Source organism: Phoca vitulina, unplaced genomic scaffold, assembly GCF_004348235.1.
Source record: "Phoca vitulina isolate PV1807 unplaced genomic scaffold, GSC_HSeal_1.0 scaffold4, whole genome shotgun sequence".
NCBI classification, from domain to species: domain Eukaryota; kingdom Metazoa; phylum Chordata; class Mammalia; order Carnivora; family Phocidae; genus Phoca; species Phoca vitulina.
In genome coordinates, this window is record NW_022589707.1 from 54,497,828 (window position 1) to 54,519,746 (window position 21,919).

Below are 21,919 nucleotides of genomic sequence, written 5' to 3' on the forward strand. Positions count from 1 at the left end.
ATATTGGCAAGAATAGAAATAGTAGCTATAGTCTTTCCAAAGGACATATATATATTATGCATGCACACAACCTATCCATGTCATTTTTCAAGAAATTTTACTTCTGAAAATTTACCATAATAAATAAGTATATGCAGAGTCCCAATGGTGTTCATTGCATCTCTCCTTCTAAGACGGAAAAGTTATAATTAATCAATGATGAATCTTTTAGTTTAACCAAAACCCTAAGTAGAGTGATGTCACATAATAGAACACTTTCTAGTCACGAAAATTTTGGAGTCGATTGTATTTATTGACAGGCAAAGATATTAATGACATATAGGAACAGTTTTAGAAGAATCTGCACCAAAATCTTAACATTAACTAGCTTAGATTGAATAGTAATGTAAGGTTTGCTTGCTTTTAAAATAATTTTCGGGAATAAGCACTTACCATTTTTATAAAGAGAAAAAAGTGCCATTTTAAATTTAAAAAATTTAAGGGGAAAGAGTCAGAGGAACAAACATAGGTGGTGTATCTTTAGTGATTTTTAGGAGAGTTTCTCAACATTCAAGTCCCTGATCTGGGAGCAGCCATAGGCCTGTGAGGAGCATCACAGATGATACAGGCTATTAAGATAATTCAACAAAACCCTTGCTCTCATTCCGACTCCCCAGGTATGCCCTGGTTGTAATTTGGCTTCTGATTCTATTTGCCTACCGTGAAGATGAGAATGTTGATTAGCCACAGGAATATGTATTCCTCTGGAATTATATTTATCTGTGTAAATTAATTACTTGGCAGTCTAGTTCCATATTACCAGAGACATTACTTGGTAAACATAATCTTCAACATTTATAGCTGTTTGATTATATAAAATACCTCACCTTAGTTTAAAAAGAAAGGGCCTTGAACAATATTTTGCAATAAAAGAATATGGAGATCAAATTTCAAGTCAGCAAAGTGCAAAAGCCATTGGTTTGACACAGCATTAAAAGGAAGATTGTAATCTGAAGAAAATCGGTATTCTGTTCTCTCTTTATATTGAAGAAATAAAGGAATTTGTTTCTTCTCAAATAATAGTTTTTTTCTTAATCCATATAGAATATTGTTTAAGCATCTTTTATTTCTGTATTTCAGATCTGGTTTTCTTCTGGAGCATTTATCCGTGCTGATCTTAGTGAATGGGGCATGAGTTTAACAATCAGAGCCCCTAGCCTAGACTACAGAAACACTTTGGGACTTTGTGGCACCTTTGATGAAAACCCAGAAAATGATTTCCATAATAAATATGGGATAAAAATTGATCTAACTTTTGATAATTGTGTTGCTTTTATTAATGAATGGAGGTAAGAACTCTTTTCATTTGTTATTGTATTGAGTGGTGACGCAGTACTCTCTATGTTTGCAACACATGACAGAGAAAAAATGTTCTTGTGCAATTTACCATTCTTTTCTGTTTTTCACCTGGAAGGATTTTGCCAGGGAAAAGCATGTTTGACACAATGCCAGTTTCTCCATTGTCACCTGGAAAACTATCCTATTGTAGCTGCTCGTTGGACACTAATTCATTATATCCTTCTGATCATCTGGACAGTACTTCTCAACAAGAGATTGTTTCAGGTTGCAAAGATCTCAAACATGTCAAATTCTCTTTCTTGATACCAGAACTAGATGTCACCTCTGAGTATATTAATTCAGAAGCTCTTATCAGAGGGATAAGTGAGTATACATCTGGAGAAGAAAATAATTTGAACTTCCTTCCTCAAGAAAAAAAGCATGTGAACCTGACCAAACTGGAATTACATTTACAAAAACATCCTGGAAATGAAAAACAAGAGGCACTGAAAACTTTGGACAGTGGGAGACATACACAGGACCATGGTAGCCACAGCCAGGAGATGAGGCGGGATCCACAAAACAGAAGGAAACGGCAAAACTCTTATGAGTTTCTTCCTATGTTTGCTTTCCAAAGTCTCAGCCATAGTGACCTAGAAGAATTTACTTATTTCTTCCCTGAGGACCATACTGAGGATGTCCACCAGGAGTTTGTCCCTACGTGGCCCACAGCCTCTGATCTCACTGAACACGGCACTTTGGCGCTGTGCCAGCAGGCTCTTGCCAACTCAAGCATTGGAAGACACTGTCTTGCCTTTCTGGGCAAGAGCCTAGACAGTGCTGTAGATATGTGTATTAAAGATGTTCTCCTAAAAGATGATCTTAGCTGGGCAGAAGCCGGTGTGGCTCTTTTAGAAAATGAATGTGAAAAGAGAATTTTGGAAGAGGGGAAATATAACACAGAAGAATACGGCAAGTCAATTGAAGACATTCTCTCGGTCCTCAAATGCCCCAATTTATGCAGTGGCAATGGGCAGTGTATGGAATGGGGATGCGCATGCTCCCCGGGCTTCAGTTCCTATGACTGCAGTGATTCACACAGTGAGTGAGTACTCTCCAGCTTTGATATTGCGTATGCTATTGGATTATGGAAAGTCTTTGTTCTTTTTTACCTTCGGTATCTTAACAGGGTTTATTCAGATTACATAGGGAAAAGAACCCAAATTAATTAATCGATAACAGTAATAATTCTTCCAAAGCATCTCATCTTAGCTGCGGTACCTATGATAGCCTATAAGGCACAACATAAGCCTATAAGGCATGCAGTATCTCTTCAGACTCATCCCCTACAACTAAAACCCTCACTCATTTCACTCTCCCTACTCTGGTTTTTGTAATGCCAAGTTCTCTTGACCTCAGGGTCTTTGCATGCAGCTTGTCCCTCCAGTTGTAGAGAATAATTGTTTTTTCTAGAACTCAAATTTAGTATTTTTTGGATACTGTGTTTCTAATATTCTGCTAATTATACCAATTTGCTTATTTTTTTCTCTATTTCACCTACATAGTGCAAAATATTATATCTCAATATATAAGAGAAAGAAATTTTAAAAAATCAATTTGAGGGGCACCTGGGCAGCTCATTCATTCGGTTAAGCATCTGCCTTCAGCTCAGGTCATGATCTCAGGGTTGTGGTATCCAGTCCCACATGGGGCTCCCTGCTCAGCGGGGAGCCTGCTTCTCCCTCTCCCTCTGCCCACTCCCCTGCTCTTGTTCTCTCTCTCAAATAAATAAACAAAATCTTTTTTAAAAAATCAATTTCATTTCATTAGCCATTAAACCAGTAACTCCTGATTTTCCTTCTACCCCCACCATCCCGCCCTTTTCCATCTGCAGACTTTGCCATCTCAGTAAATGCAAACTTCACTCTAACTTTTCACATTAAAAACTTGTAGTCATTTTGACTTTTCCTCTTTTTTTCATGCCTCAGGCTTAATCTATTAGTAGCAAATCCATCTGTAGCTTCAAAGACTTTCACCTCTTTCCCTGCTACAACTTAGGCCATGCCACCATTATCTCTCACCTGGATTATTATAGATTCTCTCAAAGTTTATTCTCCATGCAGCAGCTAAAGTGATCCCTTTGAAATGATAGTGATATCATAGGACTCCTGCTTAAATCCTCTAATGACTCCCCCATCTTCTTCCAAAGTAAAATTTACATTCCCTACCACAGCCTAGAAGACCCTATGCAATCGGAGTCTCCTCTCTCACTGAATTTCATCTATCATTCTCTCCCCAGTGTTCTTAAGTGGCTACTTTGCTGTTTCTCAAAGAGGCCAAACCTTTGCATTTACTTTCCCTCCCACTGGAGCGTTCTTTCAACACATATCCTCATGATGGACTTCCTTCTCTTCTCTCTTCAAATGTCATTATTATCAGAGACATCTTCCATGGTCATTCAAAATAAAGTGGTTTTCTTCACACAACCCCATAGTCTTTATGTCCCTTCATATAGTTAATATATATGTTTTCTCCATAGTCTTGAAAACATTTATGCGATACACTTTATATTTATTTTTCACTTGTTTATTTTTTGTCCTCCTGTATTAGAATGTAAGTTATATGAAGGCGGGAACTTTATTCTGTTCATATATCCCCAGTACCTACAATAACACCAGAAAAATAGAAATTGCTCAGTAAACATTTGTTGAATATGAAAGAGTAAACTAACAAATATATATTTTTAATTTTCACAAACATTTTTAGGGTTCTGAGTACACAATTTATGATCTTATATTCCACTGCTGGTAAAGTTATATTCACTTAGATTTTGCCAATACTTAGAGGACTCAATTACTTTTATATGCTGCATTTATCTATTTTGACAGCCAGATCTTGCTGATACAGATAATGTGTTATCTTACCAAGACCAGAATCAGAGATATGACTATATGAAGGTCAGTTAACTCTGACTGCTAGGAGAATTTTTTTCTCCAATGATTGAGAGTGCACCTAAGATTGTGGTGGCATGTAGGATAGAGCAATAATACATAAAAACATTAATAACAGTTTCATGAAATTTTGATAACTCTTCTACTGTTTAAAAATTTTTAAAAATTTTAATACATGACATTGCTAATTACACTATTTTATTACAAAAGTATTTTTGCTATAATCCATTTCTAGGGCACAAACCAAAATGGCAAGAACAAAACACAGGCCATTGTAGTAGTAATTTCTTAATACTTGTAAATAATTGGTATTAAACATTATTAAAACATTAATTAAACCTGTATATTTAGGTATTGGTAGTATCTTTAATGCTATTTTTATTGGTTTGATGGTGGGTCACACTTAACACCAGATTACTCTTAATATTTAATAGTTCCGGGGCGTGTGAGTGGCTCAGTCGGTTAAGTGTCTGTCTTTGGCTCAGGTCATGATCCCAGGGTCCTGGGATGGAGCCCCATATCGGGCTGCCTGCTCAGCGGGAAGCCTGCTTCTCCCTCTCCCTGCCGCTCCCCCCCTGCTTGTACTCTCTCTCTCTCTCTGTCAAATAAATAAAGAAAATCTTTAAAATATATATATATTTAATAGTTTAGTTAATTCACTAATATTTGGAGTAGACTTCAAAATATTATTTTCCATATGCTTTTAATTTGGACCTTGAAAATAATTAGTTTATTTTTCTGGAATTAAAGAAAATTTGTCCATTTTGTTTTATCATTCTTTCCAAAGACAAGGCTCCTGAAATTATAGAACTTGAGAATGCTGGATTCTGTAATATTCGAAAATATAATTGTATGACAGTGAGAGTGTTTGGTCAAGACTTCAAAGAATCACCTTCAATTAAATGTGAAGTTACTAAACTGCAGGTATGTTAATTTTAGTGTTGAAAAACAATTAAGTTTATGAGTTATTCAGATTACTTTTATCTTGGATTAATTTGGTCTATCAATTAGTAACATAATCCCAAAGGATGTCATATCCACAGAGAGCTCAATAGGAAGATGGTTAAGTTGCTTGACCTTAAAGCTTCTTCCTTATTTGTTAATTCTATTAAACTATTTTATATAATTTTTATTGTAGTATTGGTTCACTATTCCGGTCATAGTAAAAAATTAAAATAATATTAAGCTTGATATGCAAGCTTCTGTATTTATTGAAATGTAAAACTACAGAGAATGGAGATCATTTTTATCCAAGACAGTCTGTATGACTTATGGGGCACAGGGATATGAACAATTCCCTTTACAAAACAAAAAGTTGAAGATTAATTGCACTTATCCTTTATATTTCCCTTACTATGGATATCAAACAGAAAATAGTGTTTTTCTTTCTTCAGGCCACAAACAACAGACAAGATCACTCAGTTTGAACACTGGCATATCAAATTATACCTTATTTTGATGATTATTTATATGGTCTTCCTTTTCTTTATTCAAGTGGATTTTTATTTTAAGGACCATTCTTTGAAAGTACCTTTGGATAACCTAAAACTTAAAACAGCAAATGACATTTTAGCTTTCTTTTTATTTTTTCTCTAAATTGTTAAAGCCAAATATGATCCTGAGATTGAGAATTTAAGGAGGAAATAACTTTTTTTTTAATAAAGATTTTATTTATTTATTTGACAAAGAGAGACATAGTGAGAGAGGGATCACAAGCAGGGGGAGTGGGAGAGAGAGAAGCAGGCTTCCTGCTGAGCAGGGAGCCCGATGCGGAGCTCGATCCCAGGACCCTGGGATTATGACCTAAACCGAAGGCAGATGCCCAATGACTGAGCCACCCAGGCGCCCCAGGAAATAACTTTTGTATCTGTCTTTATCAAATCATTGTACAAGAAAAGTACGCTTATTTCTAGATTTTTTGAGTAAAGCTTTTCTAAATAACCATGAAATATTTTAATCCCAATGAAATAATAAGACACACAATAGAAAATGGAATATATGTATAATTTTATTCACTTCAGTATTACTCAAGAGAGTAGACAATACCTTGTTGGTGGCAGAATAAATCATACATCACACTACCATTAAGTGATTTGCCAAGAGATTTGAGAAAGTACACTTTGTACTTACTTTCAGATATATTATTTGCTGTGATATTTATTCTAATACTACTTTCTTTTTTTAAACATCTGATAAAGAGCACACTATGAAATTCTCTAAGACACTATACGGAACTACAGAAAGAAACATCTATGTTCACTAGACCAAACCAAACTTAGATTAGCTATTTTCTTTAGCACCCTGTTCAGGATATTATTTGTAATACAATTCGGTTTATTTTTAAATATTTGTCTTCCACTTTGAATTCCCTCCACACTCTGGTTGATTTTAGTTATTTACTTATTTGGAAAGTATACAAAATATTATCATGGTTCTGAGAGTTTGCGCCATACAAAAAGTACACACAGAGAAATGTCACTGTCTTATCATCTCTACCACTCTGTCCATTACCCTTTCTTTCCATCCCATTTCCATCTATCCCCTGAAGGTATCCACTCTCATTATTTTGTGGTTTATCCTTACTGCATTTCTTTTGCACAAAGGAACAGATAAATCTCTTCTTTTTGCATGAAAGGTAGCATATTATAGATGTTCTTTTCTACTTTTGCAGCAGTAATTTTAAACAAGTTTTTATCTAGAGATGCAAGCACCCAATCCTTTCTTTCACTCCCTCCCCCCCTTGAAAAGCAGCCAGGACTTTACAGAATCCAGTTTTTAAATACTTACAGGATTAAATCCAAGTAGCTATCCTAGAAATGAATGGCTCTTTGTGATCCAGCTCTTGTCTGACATTTTTGCAAACTTGAACCTCCTGCATATGCTCTACTAAAATCTCATACTATCCCATGCATCCCTGCCTCTCACTTGCTATTCCCTCCAGCCAAGGCTGAATAGCACTCTCTCCATTTCTCCTCCCAGTGTCCAAATGGCAGTCTCCTCTTCTACTTTCAGGAAGAGAAACCTCCCTTGACTGTGCTACAGTCAGTGGGTTCTTTCTCTCTCATTAAGCTTTATTTGAATCTTGGTTACAGCAATCTTAAAATTATTTTATTTGTCTGTCTTTCCCTCTGTGATCTTTTTTCATCAGAAAGTCCTCAGCACATATAGATACAAAATACTGATGAATGGAAAATAAACAGAACTCTGTTTATTTCTTATTTGGGGTAGGCTTCTCCAGACATGGGTGGAAATGATTTCTGTATTTCCAGTTATTGGCTGGAGTCTCGTTTCAATACACAAAGCCCTGTATCCATCTAAGAGTCCATATCGTGACTACCCCGAGACATCATTGTCAAGACCCCCTCCACTGGAGGGGGACCACTGAACTGACCTATCTGTTGGGCCAGACTGTACACATCCCCTTAAACGTGGAGATTTCTACTGTGGCCTACTCTTCAGTCATCAAATCTTAACAAGATAGTTTCTGCTGGCCACAGATGAGCATGAGCCTTCTTTTCCATCTCCTACTGACCCTCGGTATGGAAGCATCAGCATTCTCCTTGCCCATTTCTGAGCAGTTGAAAGCATTCTACAGTCATAAATTTTAAAAAAATGTAAATCAAAATATTATTAATAAAATATGTCCTTTTAGTTTTCTATGTAGTTACCAGTACCCAGAAAATTATTCTGGCTTTTCCTCTTTAGACACCAATGCATTTTAATACTGAAAAATAATCCTTTAAGTGTAGGTTAAGTATGATATGCCACTGAGTTATTTAATAGAGTAAACTGGTTAGAATTAAGTTTTAAGTTACATAAATTCATTTGAACTACCTTGAGAAAAATGGTATTTACTATGAGGACAGTACTTCTTTCACAGAATCAGGATTAGAATGTAATTGCTGAATTCTCAGGAATAACTTGAACTTGGGACTTGAACACATGAAAACTCAATATGTCTGCGTTTTGTATGTGTGTGTGTTTATCTGTCTCAGTTCTTTTTTTCTCTGTGGGCTTCATTTTTCCCTTTTACTAGATACTAGCTTTCCCCACATAGTGAAAAACATAGCCACCCACAGCTCCATAACTTTGTGTCTTTCACCTCAAGCCACCAGAAGCAGACTGGCCCAACGTGCTCTCTGGTACAAGTTAAAATAGTCCAAGTAATCAAAGCATTGGGTCAGCTTAGATCCACCTCCGGAGCAGTTACGTGTAGTCAGGAAGATGGGTCATATGAGAACATGAGAGGGTTCTGGGAACCAGACAGAAAGAGCAATTTCAAGTTGAAGTAGAAGGTTAGGAGCTTTTGCAGGAGAAATGAGTTTCTGGGCAGGAAATCAATCCACTGTGTGTCAACTACATAGTCAAATGTGTTTCCTCTTGTTATAAAACTCATTACATAGTGATTCATTATATATGACCAATATTGGTAACTTCTTTGATTTGAACCCACAAGGAATGCATGAGGCATTAGAAGCAGTTTACATCAAATTAAAGTGTGTATGGTTTTCATTATTCTGGATAAAATTCAATGTTGATGTCACTTTTATTACTTCATTATATATTCCATATACCAGGCATGCATTTTAAAATTTATATTTTGATTATACGTAATTTACTAGCAAGGAATTTCCATAATTAAACAGAAGTTAATTGCCTTCTCATTATGCCTTTAGTATAATAACAGTAAATGGGTCCTTGGAAAAGCTGTCTACACGCATCCTGTTTTTGAAAATAGCAGAACTATTGATTGTCAGCTGCCCCCTGATGTTCAACAGTCTGATACCATGAATCTGATGGGGGAGAAACCAATTGTAAAGTGGCAATTAAAGGTAAAAAAGAAAAGATATTCTCATATTTATAAACAGAGTAAATATTTATATATTAAAATTTCATAATGAATTTATGAAGCTACATTTAGAATAAATTATCTTATTATAAAACTATATCTTATAGGTATCTAATGATGGTTATAGGTTCAGTAATCCCAAAATAATGATCATATATGATGGAGCTTGTCAAGTTTGTGGTCTCAATGGGAAGGACTTGTGCACTATAAAGGTATGCATCTTTTCACTTATTTTCACATTTACATGCTAGGTATTTTCATTTCCCATGCTATTGGCATATTAATGGCATATTAGTTTTTTCACCTTCATATCAGAAATACTAATAGAGAAAAGCCTTTCTCAAGTTTATATACAGGTAACTAAAATTGTTACTCCCCTGTAACTCTTGTTGAAATGGCAAGGAGAAGGTTTCTACCTTTTATGGTTTGAAGTGGCAGGTTGTTTATTTCTTTTTTTTTTTTTTTTAAAGATTTTATTTATTTATTTGAGAGAGAGAGAGTGAGAGACAGAGAGCATGAGAGGGAGGAGGGTCAGAGGGAGAAGCAGACTCCCTGCCGAGCAGGGAGCCCGATGCGGGACTCGATCCCGGGACTCCAGGATCATGACTTGAGCCGAAGGCAGTTGCTTAACCAACTGAGCCACCCAGGCGCCCGGTTGTTTATTTCTCAAAAAAAAATTCAAAAAAGGAGGTTCAGATTGATTTTTAACTCCTACATATATTCCTTTTTAAATAGTAATAATGACTTTCCAGTAACATGTCAGTTACCACAGTTACCCAATCTTCTTTGTAACTAGGGGCATGCATTTGGATGGAGCTTGTAAAATGTATAAGGCTAGCACTTTTACAAGGAGGGTTTTTTTTGTTTTTGTTGTTGTTTTTTGTTTTTTTTGTTTTTTTTTTTTGTGGCAACTGAGTTCATTGATTCTTGCAAATCTCTACCACTGGAGGGATTACAGAACGGCCCAACCAGGGCTGAATCCTCACAGCCACACCTTCTTCATCGAGGTCCAGTCTGTTGGGTTTATCAGCAGGTCTTTCTCACATGCCACTTGGCTGATGTAATAGATACCATGGATCTAATATTACTTGGCTCTTCAAAACTGAGAAGAATATCAAATAATATTTTTGTAGATAAAAATTTAAAGTATTATTATTTTAAATTTTAAATCTTTCTTCCTTTGAGATTAGCAATTAGATCATATCAATAAGAAGTTTCTGTTTCTGAAACGTTTGATTTTTACTTTCCCCTAAATTCTCCATTTCCACATGTCTTACAATAAGTACTTTTAAAATGTTATAATTCACAATTGTTTTATATTGTTGGGGCTATTCTGTTCTTATTTTTGTGTCCTGTCCTAAGTGACATTAGAGGAGATTTGGGCAAAGTTTATATATGCTGAACAAAATTTGGTCTTCTTCCCAGGTTGAAAATGATTGCTACATTTAACATTATTTCTTTGCGGATCAGCCTCTCTTTCTACTATTTTGTATAAGGATAACCATTGTCAAGTATGGATAATTACATCATGGTTCTGGTTCAGTTTCACCATGTTCAGAGGACATAGTGGTCTCCTAGAGCAAGGGAAAATAGCTACAAACTAATGTGTTTCTGTAAGATGAGCAGGGGAAAAATTGTTTCATGTCTTTATTAATAGAGTATTTCCAGCCTGAGTTAGCAGTAAAACAAAACAAAACAAACAAACAAACAAAAAAGAAGAAAAGACAGTTTTTGTTCCATGTTATTTATAAGCTATAATTCTACACAGAGATAAAGCTGTATGTATTTTCTTATTCCCTCCATATTGGTCAGTTCCACAGGCATTTACACAAAAAGGAAATGATCTGTTTTCTAACATACATTTATGATTAGGACACATGAAAAAATGTTTCCTAACCAAAACAGACTTATAATATGCTTTCATTGGAGTCACCAACATATATGGTGCTAGCTTTCTATATACATTTTTTTCCTAAACACTAAGTATAACGACATCTTAATTGTTTTTCTCTTTTTAAAATTTCCGTTAGGAAAATGTTTGCATTATTGATGGACTCTGCTACATTGAAGGAGATAAAAATACTACCAGCCCTTGTTTGATTTTTAGACCAAAAATTTCAAAATTTACTTGGTCATTTTTAGAAAGTAAGTTAGTCTTTATTAATCCAAATATTTTCTCTACAAGATATTTTTAAGTGATTTTAAACCATGAGTTACATAAAAGATGAACACTGTGTTTAATTTAGTATCTTTCCTAACTGCATGATTTACTTTGCTTGAATGTAATATAAGATGAAATGTTATTTTATGTAATTTCTACAATTATACTACAATAGGGTATGGGATTTTCACTTTAATATTTTTTACTGAAAGCAAATGTGAATTATTAATGGAAGAAATGGGAATGGTTAATTCAGTTACACACAGTTTGTACAAGTCAAATAGCTACTAACAAAATGGGCTCTCAAGTACTATGTAAGTACATAAAATGTCAAATGTCCATTAGTAAAGGTTGGTGGGTGGAAAGAGAATATTACTTTGAGACCAAAGCTCTATATCCTATTCTTAGCCTTACTTCTTTTTAGTTTTGTGACAAGACATTTAGCTATTTAAATTCCAGAGGCCATGCATTCATCACCTGTTAAGTAAGATTATCTGGACTCAGTAATCTATTAAGAGCCTTCCAGCCCCAGTATTCTGTGACTCCATGAATATAATAGTGGTCCAGACAATGTCTGGATACTTAGTCCCACCCGAAAAAGCACTCCACATCATAGTCATGTACCATCTAATTTTTTCACTTCCTTAAGTACAGCTATATGTAATTCCACATAGATATTTCTTCATTCTCTTTCCTCAGTCAAAAGACCAGGCATCATAAAATACAACAAGATGTAATTATTCCCTGCCCCCATCCCCATGTAATTTTATCTGAGTCATAAAACCTTGTATTTATACTGTGCTTTGTAACATCACTATATATATTACTGTATATACAAATTTCATGACTGTGTTAGACCATTTGTCAGATGATTCATTGCTCAGGTGCAAGACTCACGGGGTGTTATGGGAAAACAATGAAAATTTGGAGAAGAATTTAGTGCAGGAGACAAGGGAAACACACTATAACTTCTGAATTGATGTCTATGTTTTTAATGGCTTGGGTATAACTGACTCATCATAGATTTACAGTGTTCAAGGATACAAGGGGTCTGGAAATACCATCTGTCCCAAGTTTCTCATATTGAGGGGTGAGGAAATTAAAATCAGTAAATTGTATAAAGATATATGAGGGCAGAACGGGAGCCAGGACTACATTCTCTTGGCATCAGTGCTTTGTTGATGCAAGCGGAGTGTGTTTGTGCCCAGCACAGTGAAAAAGGCTATTCTTTCTGTTAAGCCAGTTGGCAAGGAAGGGGGACATTTTTTAATGTGACAATATAAAAAGATGTTTTAAAGCATTACTTGAGCACAAAGGGAGCCCTCTCTGTCCTCTGAAATAACCAGCATTCCAGCAAGTGAGTTTGGCAGCAGGGAAGACCTCTGAGGAGCAGAGGATTGCCGTGACTCCATGGACCCCAGTTACAACTGGGGAGACAGGTACAGTGAGGAAAAGTCAGGGGAGTCAAATGAACAGTCCAGTCATGGAGAATAAAGGAGAAATAAAGAAAAAAAGGTGTCGAGGAGGAAAGTAAAGCTGGAAAGGGTAGAGGACGAAGAAGAGAGAGTGAAAGAGCAAGCAGTTGAGTTGGTCAACATCGAGAAGTAATTTCAGATAGGAAAGGAGAGGCATTCAGTTTGGGAAATGCAAATGTGTTTATGTATTTTATGCTCTGTTCAAAGTGCTTTTTACACTCTCAAAGTAGCAAAGTTTCAAGTCTTGCACCTGTCAGTTACTTTTACATTTTCTAAGAATGCAATTGAATTTATTCTGAATGTAAAAAAAAAAAAAGAGCCAAGGTAGGTAATGGAAGTGTTAGCAGAGTTCGAACTTCATCAGAATGTTCCCGTGGGCATTCTCGGTCGTTCTCGGTATCATACTTTTCCTTTTTTTTTTTTTTTTTCCTACACAAGTACAAAGTAAATGTTTTCTCTGTGGCAGACAACCAACCCCCAGTGATTCAAATACCTCAAGACAAATTACAGACATTTTTGGGGGAGAACTTTGTGTACCAGTTCACGGCCTTGGATCCCGAAGGTTCTGACATCCATTTTACCTTGGACTCAGGTCCTGAGGGAGCAAATGTTTCCTCTACAGGACTTCTTACATGGAAAACAGAGTCCCAAACTCCACAGCAATTCACTTTACATTTTGACGACGACTGCAGTGCTGAGACGAGAGTCACAATTATGGTAATATTTATCATTACATAAATGCCACTGAATTAATTAGCAATATCGGTATCTATTTTAAACTTGAAATATAATTCTTAATTTGTAAGGAGGAACTAAATTATTCAACATTTCATGGAAAACTAAACTGCCAAAATGCTGTTTTTGTCAGAATTTAAAATCTGAGGGACAGTCTCAAGTCTAGAGCACGGATCTAAATGACTAATTCCTAGGTCATTTTCGCCTGTGCTTAACTATGATAAGGCTAAAGAATGCATTCATGTCTGCCTCTCTGAAAGACCTATGCTCAACCTAAGATTGATAATTATACCCTTTTCCTTCAAGTAAAGTCGTTTTTTATTGGCTATTCTTTTGATATTATCAGTCATGAGCTATTAATACTCTTTTTTGTGCACTATATTCACTCGACATTTGGGACACACTCATACAGAAGTAATGGTATGAAGTGCAATTATGTACTATGTCATGTTAACCACATAATTCAAGTGACTGTTTACTCTCTGTATTTTGGGATAACTCAGGTGACTGACTAACTGCTTTACACCTTACGGATTTTTTGTGCTGCATGCATTATAGAAATTGATCGATCATCTTGTAACATTTTTAAAAATTATCCCCAGCATTTATATTTTGGCTATGCTCTTGAAAGTTGGCGTAATTACTTTATTAAATCTTTTAAAATACTCTTTTACATTAAATATTTATATATATATATATATATATTTTTTTTTTTGCAAAACTTGTGATCTGCTCTTACTCGCACATAAATATACATGCCTATCACAATTTCTGGGGCATAAACTGACGCTAATTTTATTGAAAAGTAAGGCATTTACTTTTTGTTTCTTTTGGAGGTGACTGTGAAGTCTTGTGATTGCTTGAATGGTGGATCATGTGTGTCAGATAGGAAATTCCCTCCAGGAAGTGGAATGTACCTGTGCGTCTGCCTGCCTGGCTTTCAGGGGGGTCTCTGTGAAGTGAATGTCAGTGAGTGCCATGCAAACCCCTGTGGCCTTGGCAGATGTATTAGTGGATTTCCCAGTTATTCTTGTGTATGTCCGCCTGAACTCAAAGGTAAGTTTTGGTTCTTCACGAATGAAATTAGTATGTGAACAGATGAAAGGAGAGTTCTTTGGCTTTCCAAGTAATCTACAGATTACTCAAGCAAGTGTATGGTCCTAAAGATTTTAATATGCATTTAAAAAGCCTAGTAAGTCATCACATATATATTTGCTACCCATATCCTTTTATTATTGTATATTACTTACATATACTCTTATAATTTTGCCCATTTTTATAATTTTAATGGCAATATTCTATGTCTATATTGTATTTTGCAGGTTCCTAAACATTTCTGTCTAAATTTGGTAGGTAGAAATATATTTAAATGTGTTCTATTGAAATATAATATGGAATAATGAAGAAATTTGCCATGGGAAATGTAAAAATTATCATTTAAGAAAGGTTATCATTTAAAAAGATCATGATATAAAGTTAGAGTTGAAATCAAATGGAATTTGCTAACTCGTTAATTATCCTAAAATATCTGATTCTAGAAACCTCAACTAAGTGTATGAATGACAACTTTTAATTTCCCAAGGCTTTTGATAAGTCGTACCAATATTTCCTCCAATTTAAATAGATATAAATGTTAAATAAGTAAATATGCAATTATTGAGCTGATATGTTTTCCTTGAAGGCATCTATTTTATTTTATTTATTTTTTTATTTTTTTAAGATTTTATTTATTTGACACAGAGAGACACAGCGAGAGAGGGAACACAAGCAGGGGGAGTGGGAGAGGGAGAAGCAGGCTTCCCGCTGAGCAGGGAGCCCGATGCGGGGCTCGATCCCAGGACCCTGAGATCATGACCTGAGCCGAAGGCAGATGCTTAACGACTGAGCCACCCAGGCGCCCTGAAGGCATCTATTTTAACATTATAATGGAACTAGGCAGGATATTTAGGTGTCTTCTAATTCTCTCGGCATTTTAAAATAAAAATTTTAGGGCCACCTGGATGGCTCAGTCAGTTAAGTGTGCGACTATTGATTTCAGCTCAGGTCATGATCTCAGGGTCTTGAGATAGAACCCCGCATAGGCTCTGGGCTCCACGAGGAGTAGGCTTGTCCTTCTCCCTCCCCTTCTGCCCCTCCTCCTGCTCAGTCTCTCAAATAAATAAATAAAATCTTAAAATAAAATAAAAAATTTTATCATTTGGGACTGTTGTGCTACAGACTAAAGTTGAAAGAATTCAAATGTTGATTGTTTCATGGATTTTACTCTAATGAGTAAATGACTGAATATATTCATTCAAATAAGTTTTTACACATTTCAGAGAGCAACACGATCTCAAAAAATTTTACTGAGGAAAGACTAACTTTTCCTAGCACGCTATAAAGTTTTCATGGATTTTCACAGCTAATGCAATAACTGCACTAAGTTGTCCTTAAACTGAGCAGGCAACCATTCTAATAACTTTTTAACAATTTCCTGAGTTTTTTTTAACAAAGTAAAAATTGCAGCTGTAATATGGTAAAATTTTTTCCTTAAAATATTAATGGCCTTTTTGTCTTCTTTTTTATAGGGAAAATCTTATGTACTTGCAGGGTCTTGTTTAATGTTAAATAGGATCTAATTAATGACTATGTTTAACTCTGTTGTAAATTTTAAAATTAGTACATTCCTCTTAATATATGACAGCTTTTCTGGAGTTTGTAGGACATACCTTAATGTAAAAGAAGTAAAGATATCTTTAGGAAAGTAAAAGTAAAATATCCTCAAGTAAAAGAAATCAAATAATGAGCACTTAATGGGACATCTAATGTTTTTCAAAATAAATAATTTGAACTCTCGATCTATATTTTGTTTAGGCAAAAATTGCCAGGAAGATGTTGATGAGTGTGAATCCAGGCCTTGCTTTCCAGGAGCAGAGTGTCTCAATACCTTTGGCTCCCATCATTGTGGTGCATGTCCAAAAGGATTTTATGGTGATGGGAAAATATGTCATGGTAAAAGTCCCTATTTTCTGAAATGTTTTTTGCTCCATTTAATTAATCCAAATCTCACAGTTCTATTATCTCTTTACTCATGTATTCATTCAGTATATATTCGTTAAGTGTCATGCACTAAGCAGGATGTGGCGGGTGCAAAAATACATAATACGTGCCTTCTGACCTAATAGGTTTGAGTGTAATACCGGGGGGTCTGACATGTAATCACCATAGTTCAATATGGTGTTCTGTGCCTGTTGATAGAAGTGCCTAGAGAGAATAGTAGGAATACTACACAGGGAATCACATCTACCTGGAGGGATAATGAAAAGTTTTTAAAAAGCAAGTGTCATTACAGCTAACTCTGATGTATCCAGTCAAGGAGAGAAAAGCTTTCTAGGCAGAAGAAACATCATGAACAAAGGTGGAGAGGCTTGTAACATCACAGCACACTTGGGCACTATGAATAATTAAGCATGCTTAAAATATAGAGGTAAGAGGGACTGCTACAATGGTTAAAGCTAGAGACCTAGCCAGTGGCCAGATCACTGAGAAACCATGAGAAACATAATATGATTTACATCTGAGAAGTCTACTCGAGCAGTATGGAGGATGGACCACTTATGGGTAAGGAACTGTGCAAATCTGAAGGTGGGAAGAAAAGCTACGGCAATATTACAAATAAATAGGAAAGACATGAAGATATTCTGACCTTGGATGAGGAGGTAGTGGTTGAAAAAAACACTAAAGAAGCAAGTAGATGGTCTGTGGTCACTGATTGGGATTAGCATGGAGAGGGAAAGAGTGTTACTAAGTTCCATGTGCTCGGTTTAGGCAAATGGGTGTGTAGAATTGGTATTTGCATTGCTATGCAGTAAATCATGAGGATACAGGAGAAGGTGGCCAGGAAGAGATGCTCACCAGGAACCGAATGGGCCTGCATCTTGATCTTGAACTTGCTACCCTCCAGAATGGTAGGAAAATAAATTCCTGTTGTTTAGGACACTCAGTCTATGGTATTTCATTATGGTAGGCTGAGCTGACTAAGACACACGACACACACGACATCTAAGGAAGAAGTGGTTTGGGAAGGGAAAGAATGAATTCAGTATGGATACATGGAGACTGAGGTGACTCCAAGTGGAGCTCAGGAGGGAAGATTAAGTGAAAGATACAGTTTTTAGGGTCATCCGTCATGGATGAAATTGCCCAAAGAGAACACTAAGGGAAAGGAAGACAAAAATTGGTGGATATCAACCTTTTAAAAGCTTAAAAGAGAGAAGTTAATTATAGAAAACAGTATCAAAGAACCATATTTTGGTATCATTAAGTGAATAAGACCCCATTTTGATGAAAAATATGTCACTTTGTGCTTCAGATTGGAGTGGGCCAGTCTAGCACTAGAGGTAATAGATTTGAGGAGCATAGGGCAGGTTGGTAAGGGGAATTCCCTATTATCTCAGCCACTCACATTTCCCCCTCAATACCCCATCCCAAATACTCAACAGTATCACACCCTTCACTCCGTGCACTAAAGTGATCTAAGATCAGCCTTTTGCAAACGGAGACTCAGTCCCTGAATAAAACCTGTATCAAGTGGAACTTAAGAGGAAAGCAAGTTGAACCAAGTCCCATTACACATGAGTGATTAATAAGTTTCTTAACTCTGTCAGAGGTATCTGTGTATTTAGGAAGATGCTTGTTAATACAAAATATTTTTTTTCTTGTTGGTATTGTATACTTATTTATGGCAGGCACCAGAGTCACTGACCATAAAAGTCAATACAGCACAGTTCTTATTCTTGAGGTTGCTAACTAGAAGAGGAAAGACACATGAGTCAGTGTCAAGGACCAAACTCTGTGGGAGAACACAGATGGATGAAATTGGTTGGGTGGGTATGAGACTATAGGAACATCTGTTAGTCACATCGGGCTGCCATACCAGAATAACACAGGTAGGGTGACCTAAAAAACAGAAATTTGTTTCCTCAGAGTTCTGGAGGCTGGAAATCCAAGATCAAGGTGCCAGCAGGGTTGGTTTCTGGCTTCTCTTCGCGGCTGACAGATGGCCCCCTTCTTACTGTGTCCTCACATGTGCATCCTCCTCTTCTTAAAAGGACACCAGTCCTATTGGATTAGGGCCCCACTCATGACTTCATTTAACCTTAATTACCTCCTTAAAGGTAATACAGTCACATTTAGAGTTAGGGCTTTAACATAAATAAATTTGATGGGACACAAGTCAGTCCATAACCCAAGGATTTGCTGAAGAGGAGACACTTAAGCTAGCTCTGTAATCAAATTTGTGAAGAATTCAATCCAAGTGACATTTTTATTGTATGTTCTTATTCACAGTATTTTGGTTTTATAATAGTATAATCTGTTTTTCATGCATACATTACAGTTGAAACACAGTTTTTACATGAATCTACTACACATACTATGGTTCTTACAAGTTCTAATAAAAGTGAAACTAAGGAAGAGAATGGTAAAAATGCCGTACAGAGAGAGAGGCGTGTTAAGTCAACAAATGGAAATGCTTCTAGTAAGTAATGGTCTTGCTAAAATTTAAGGATAAAATTTAATTTACCTCCCTTTTATTTTCCAGAAGACCAACATATTTGTTCCTTAGGAATTTTTCTTTTCAGAAAGATCACCTAAGATAACACAATGCAGTTTACAAATTATTCTTTTTCTTGCTAATCCATTGACTCCTTTGGCTTATATTCTAGAAAAATGATGCATGTTGTATAATGAACAAATGATATTTAAGGTGATTTCAGAGAAGCTTATGATTGGAAGTGACCCTTTCAAAGTTATATTTTGTAACTCCCTGGTCATTCAACATCAACTCAAACCCTAAAAGTTACAAGAAGCTCATTATTTCGTAAGGCATTTTCTTTTCTACAGTGCTGTCTTTATAACTCTTGATTTATTCAATTAATATTCTGATTGTCTTCACAAAGACCTTACACATTTTACATTAGCTTTCTTTATGCTTTTGCCTTTTGTAATATTAGCTATTCATCTTGCAAGATTACCACTGCACTTACTTATTTTGCAAGGTATCTTTGTCGATTACTGCAATATAGGAAAGCTATCTGGATTTTGATTTTTTCATGTATCTAGTTGCCTTATTAAACACTCTTATTTACACTATTTTTATAGTTGATTCTCTTTCTTGGTTTTATAAATAGATAATACCTCTTGCCAATAGTGAGTCTGTCTCTTACTCTTATTTACTTTCTTATTATAATAATAATTATGATTTAGTCTGTATTTATGATATACCAGCACTGTAGACAAATATTATTTATATACTATCACATTCAATCTTCTCAATAGCTATAGACAGTAACTGTTATTATTTACATTTTACAGATGTTACTCATCTGTACAGAGGCATAGATGGGTTAGGTACTCTCTTCAGGTTTATAGAGTTTGTAAAGGAAGGGAGATTTCAACCTGAGCAGTCTGACTGCAGTCCCAGCTTTCAAATTTGGGTCCTCATTGTAATGGCCGGGACCTCCAGTGCAAAGTGTGTAGTCAGGGAATTGTTTCTTAATGGTCTTAATGGAAATTCTTCTCATGTTTCACCATTAAGTATGACATCAGGGTAGGTTTCTGCTAGAAACCCTTCATCCAGTTAAGGGATTTTCCTTCCATTTGTTGCTTTCTCAGAATTCTCTTTAGTTTTAAATTAGAAGTGGTTTTTAAATTTTATCAAATGGTTTTTCAGCATCATTTATTACTTGCTATAATTTCTGTTAATCTTTCGTTAGGCTAACTTTTTTAGAATGTTTTCGACAGAAAATCGTATCAAATTACCTTTTAACATTATTTTATATTGCTTTCTTTATTAATATCATAACGAAATTATGTAATGTAATTCGATTAGTAGAGATACAAGTCTATTTCATCCTGTTGCAGTAGTCTGTAACTACACTGCTGCATTTGATTTGCTAGTAGTTCATTTAAAATGCTTATGTGTTTTCATAAATGATATTGACTATAGGATTATGCCACTTGATCAAATGTTTATAAAACTTTTCATCTCTGTGTATTGCAAGAGTTTTATAAAATATTCTTTCTTTGATAATTTGGTAATTTTTTTCCATTAAATCATCTGTCTTGGCATCATATCTGGAGGTGACTTTAGATCATTTTTGTTTCTTTCATTGCAGTTGTTGTATCAACTCCTCTATCTCTTCTTCAATTTAATCATTTATATTTTGCCAAAAAAATGTTTATCTCATTGAGATTTCAAATTCTTAGTTTAAAATTATACGTAGTATGTTTGTATAATTTAAAATTTGCTTCAGTTTATTATTATGAATTGCTCACATGTCAGGAATACAAATGCGAGCAATTTCCTTTGCTTTGAGCCTCAGTGTATGAAGTGGTCAATAAATGTTTGTTGGCTATTTCCAACTCCTAATAAAACTATTAGTTATTGTTCTTTAACTTTTACACTGTTTAACATTCTGTGCACCGGGTATATCTAAATAGACTATAAATTCCTTGAAGGCAGGAACTGTATGATGACTTCTTACTACTGCACAGCTCCTAGTATAATGGTATAACTGTGATAGACATTAGATGAAGGAATGAATTACTTAATGTTAAGTACTGTGGAAAGAGCAGAATATTAATAAATGTTATTGACTGACATTTCTTTTTCTTTTTTGGTTCTTTAGATATAAAATTTCAGCCACCATCAACAAATCATTCACCATCCGGTGCAAACTTTACCCACAGTCCTGCTACTATCAAAAAGTTCTTGGACACAACGAGCAACATCTCGCACTTCTCATTAAAATCAGTTACAACTCAAATGAATAATTCAAAGAACATTATTTCCCATCAGATATCAGGTTTTGAACAGGCGGATCATACTATCAGTACAAATCTCAGTCTGGAGGAATTGGGAGTGTCCATGAACAACCATAGTTTTTTAAGCATTAACCCAAACAGTTCCCATAGTGAAGTAAAAGATATTATACAGCGCACCATCCAAACAGAGGCAGGAGGGCATAATTCTCAAATTAACCGGTCTGCCCAAGGTTTCACACAGTATAAGGATGGGTTTGTCTCATCAGTTACCAGAGCCATCACTATTTTACCAGAAAAGCCTGGATGGACCAAAATATCAACTTGTGCTGAATCACCTTGTTTTCTTGGTGTTTCTTGTGTGCCAACCACAGATGGTCACTTCCGATGTGGACGCTGCCCGTTTGGATATTATGGAGATGGTATCAATTGCAGAGGTAGTATGAAAACTCTTCAGAAGATGCAAAGAAAACTATTTAGTTCACATTTAAGTAATTAAAAAGGATGCTTTTCTACTTATTAATTTCTGTTTACTCCATTTAGTTCACCAATTTCTATTCATTGTATTTATTTATTATTTGTGTATATCCTCTTCATACTTCCAAAAATAATTAACATGGGTGTTCCT

At 35.4% G+C, this 21,919-nt stretch overlaps 1 protein-coding gene across 1 annotated transcript in view; it reads left to right on the top strand.

Moving 5' to 3' along the window:
- Positions 1-21,919, top strand: part of VWDE (von Willebrand factor D and EGF domains) — a 78,175-nt gene that overhangs the window by 31,341 nt on the left and 24,915 nt on the right. Inside the window, 9 exon segments of the mRNA XM_032401316.1 lie at positions 1,120-1,328; positions 1,454-2,418; positions 5,056-5,192; positions 8,945-9,100; positions 9,225-9,329; positions 11,148-11,262; positions 13,220-13,470; positions 14,325-14,544; positions 18,866-19,006. Coding sequence (XP_032257207.1) covers positions 1,120-1,328; positions 1,454-2,418; positions 5,056-5,192; positions 8,945-9,100; positions 9,225-9,329; positions 11,148-11,262; positions 13,220-13,470; positions 14,325-14,544; positions 18,866-19,006 — 2,299 coding nt within the window.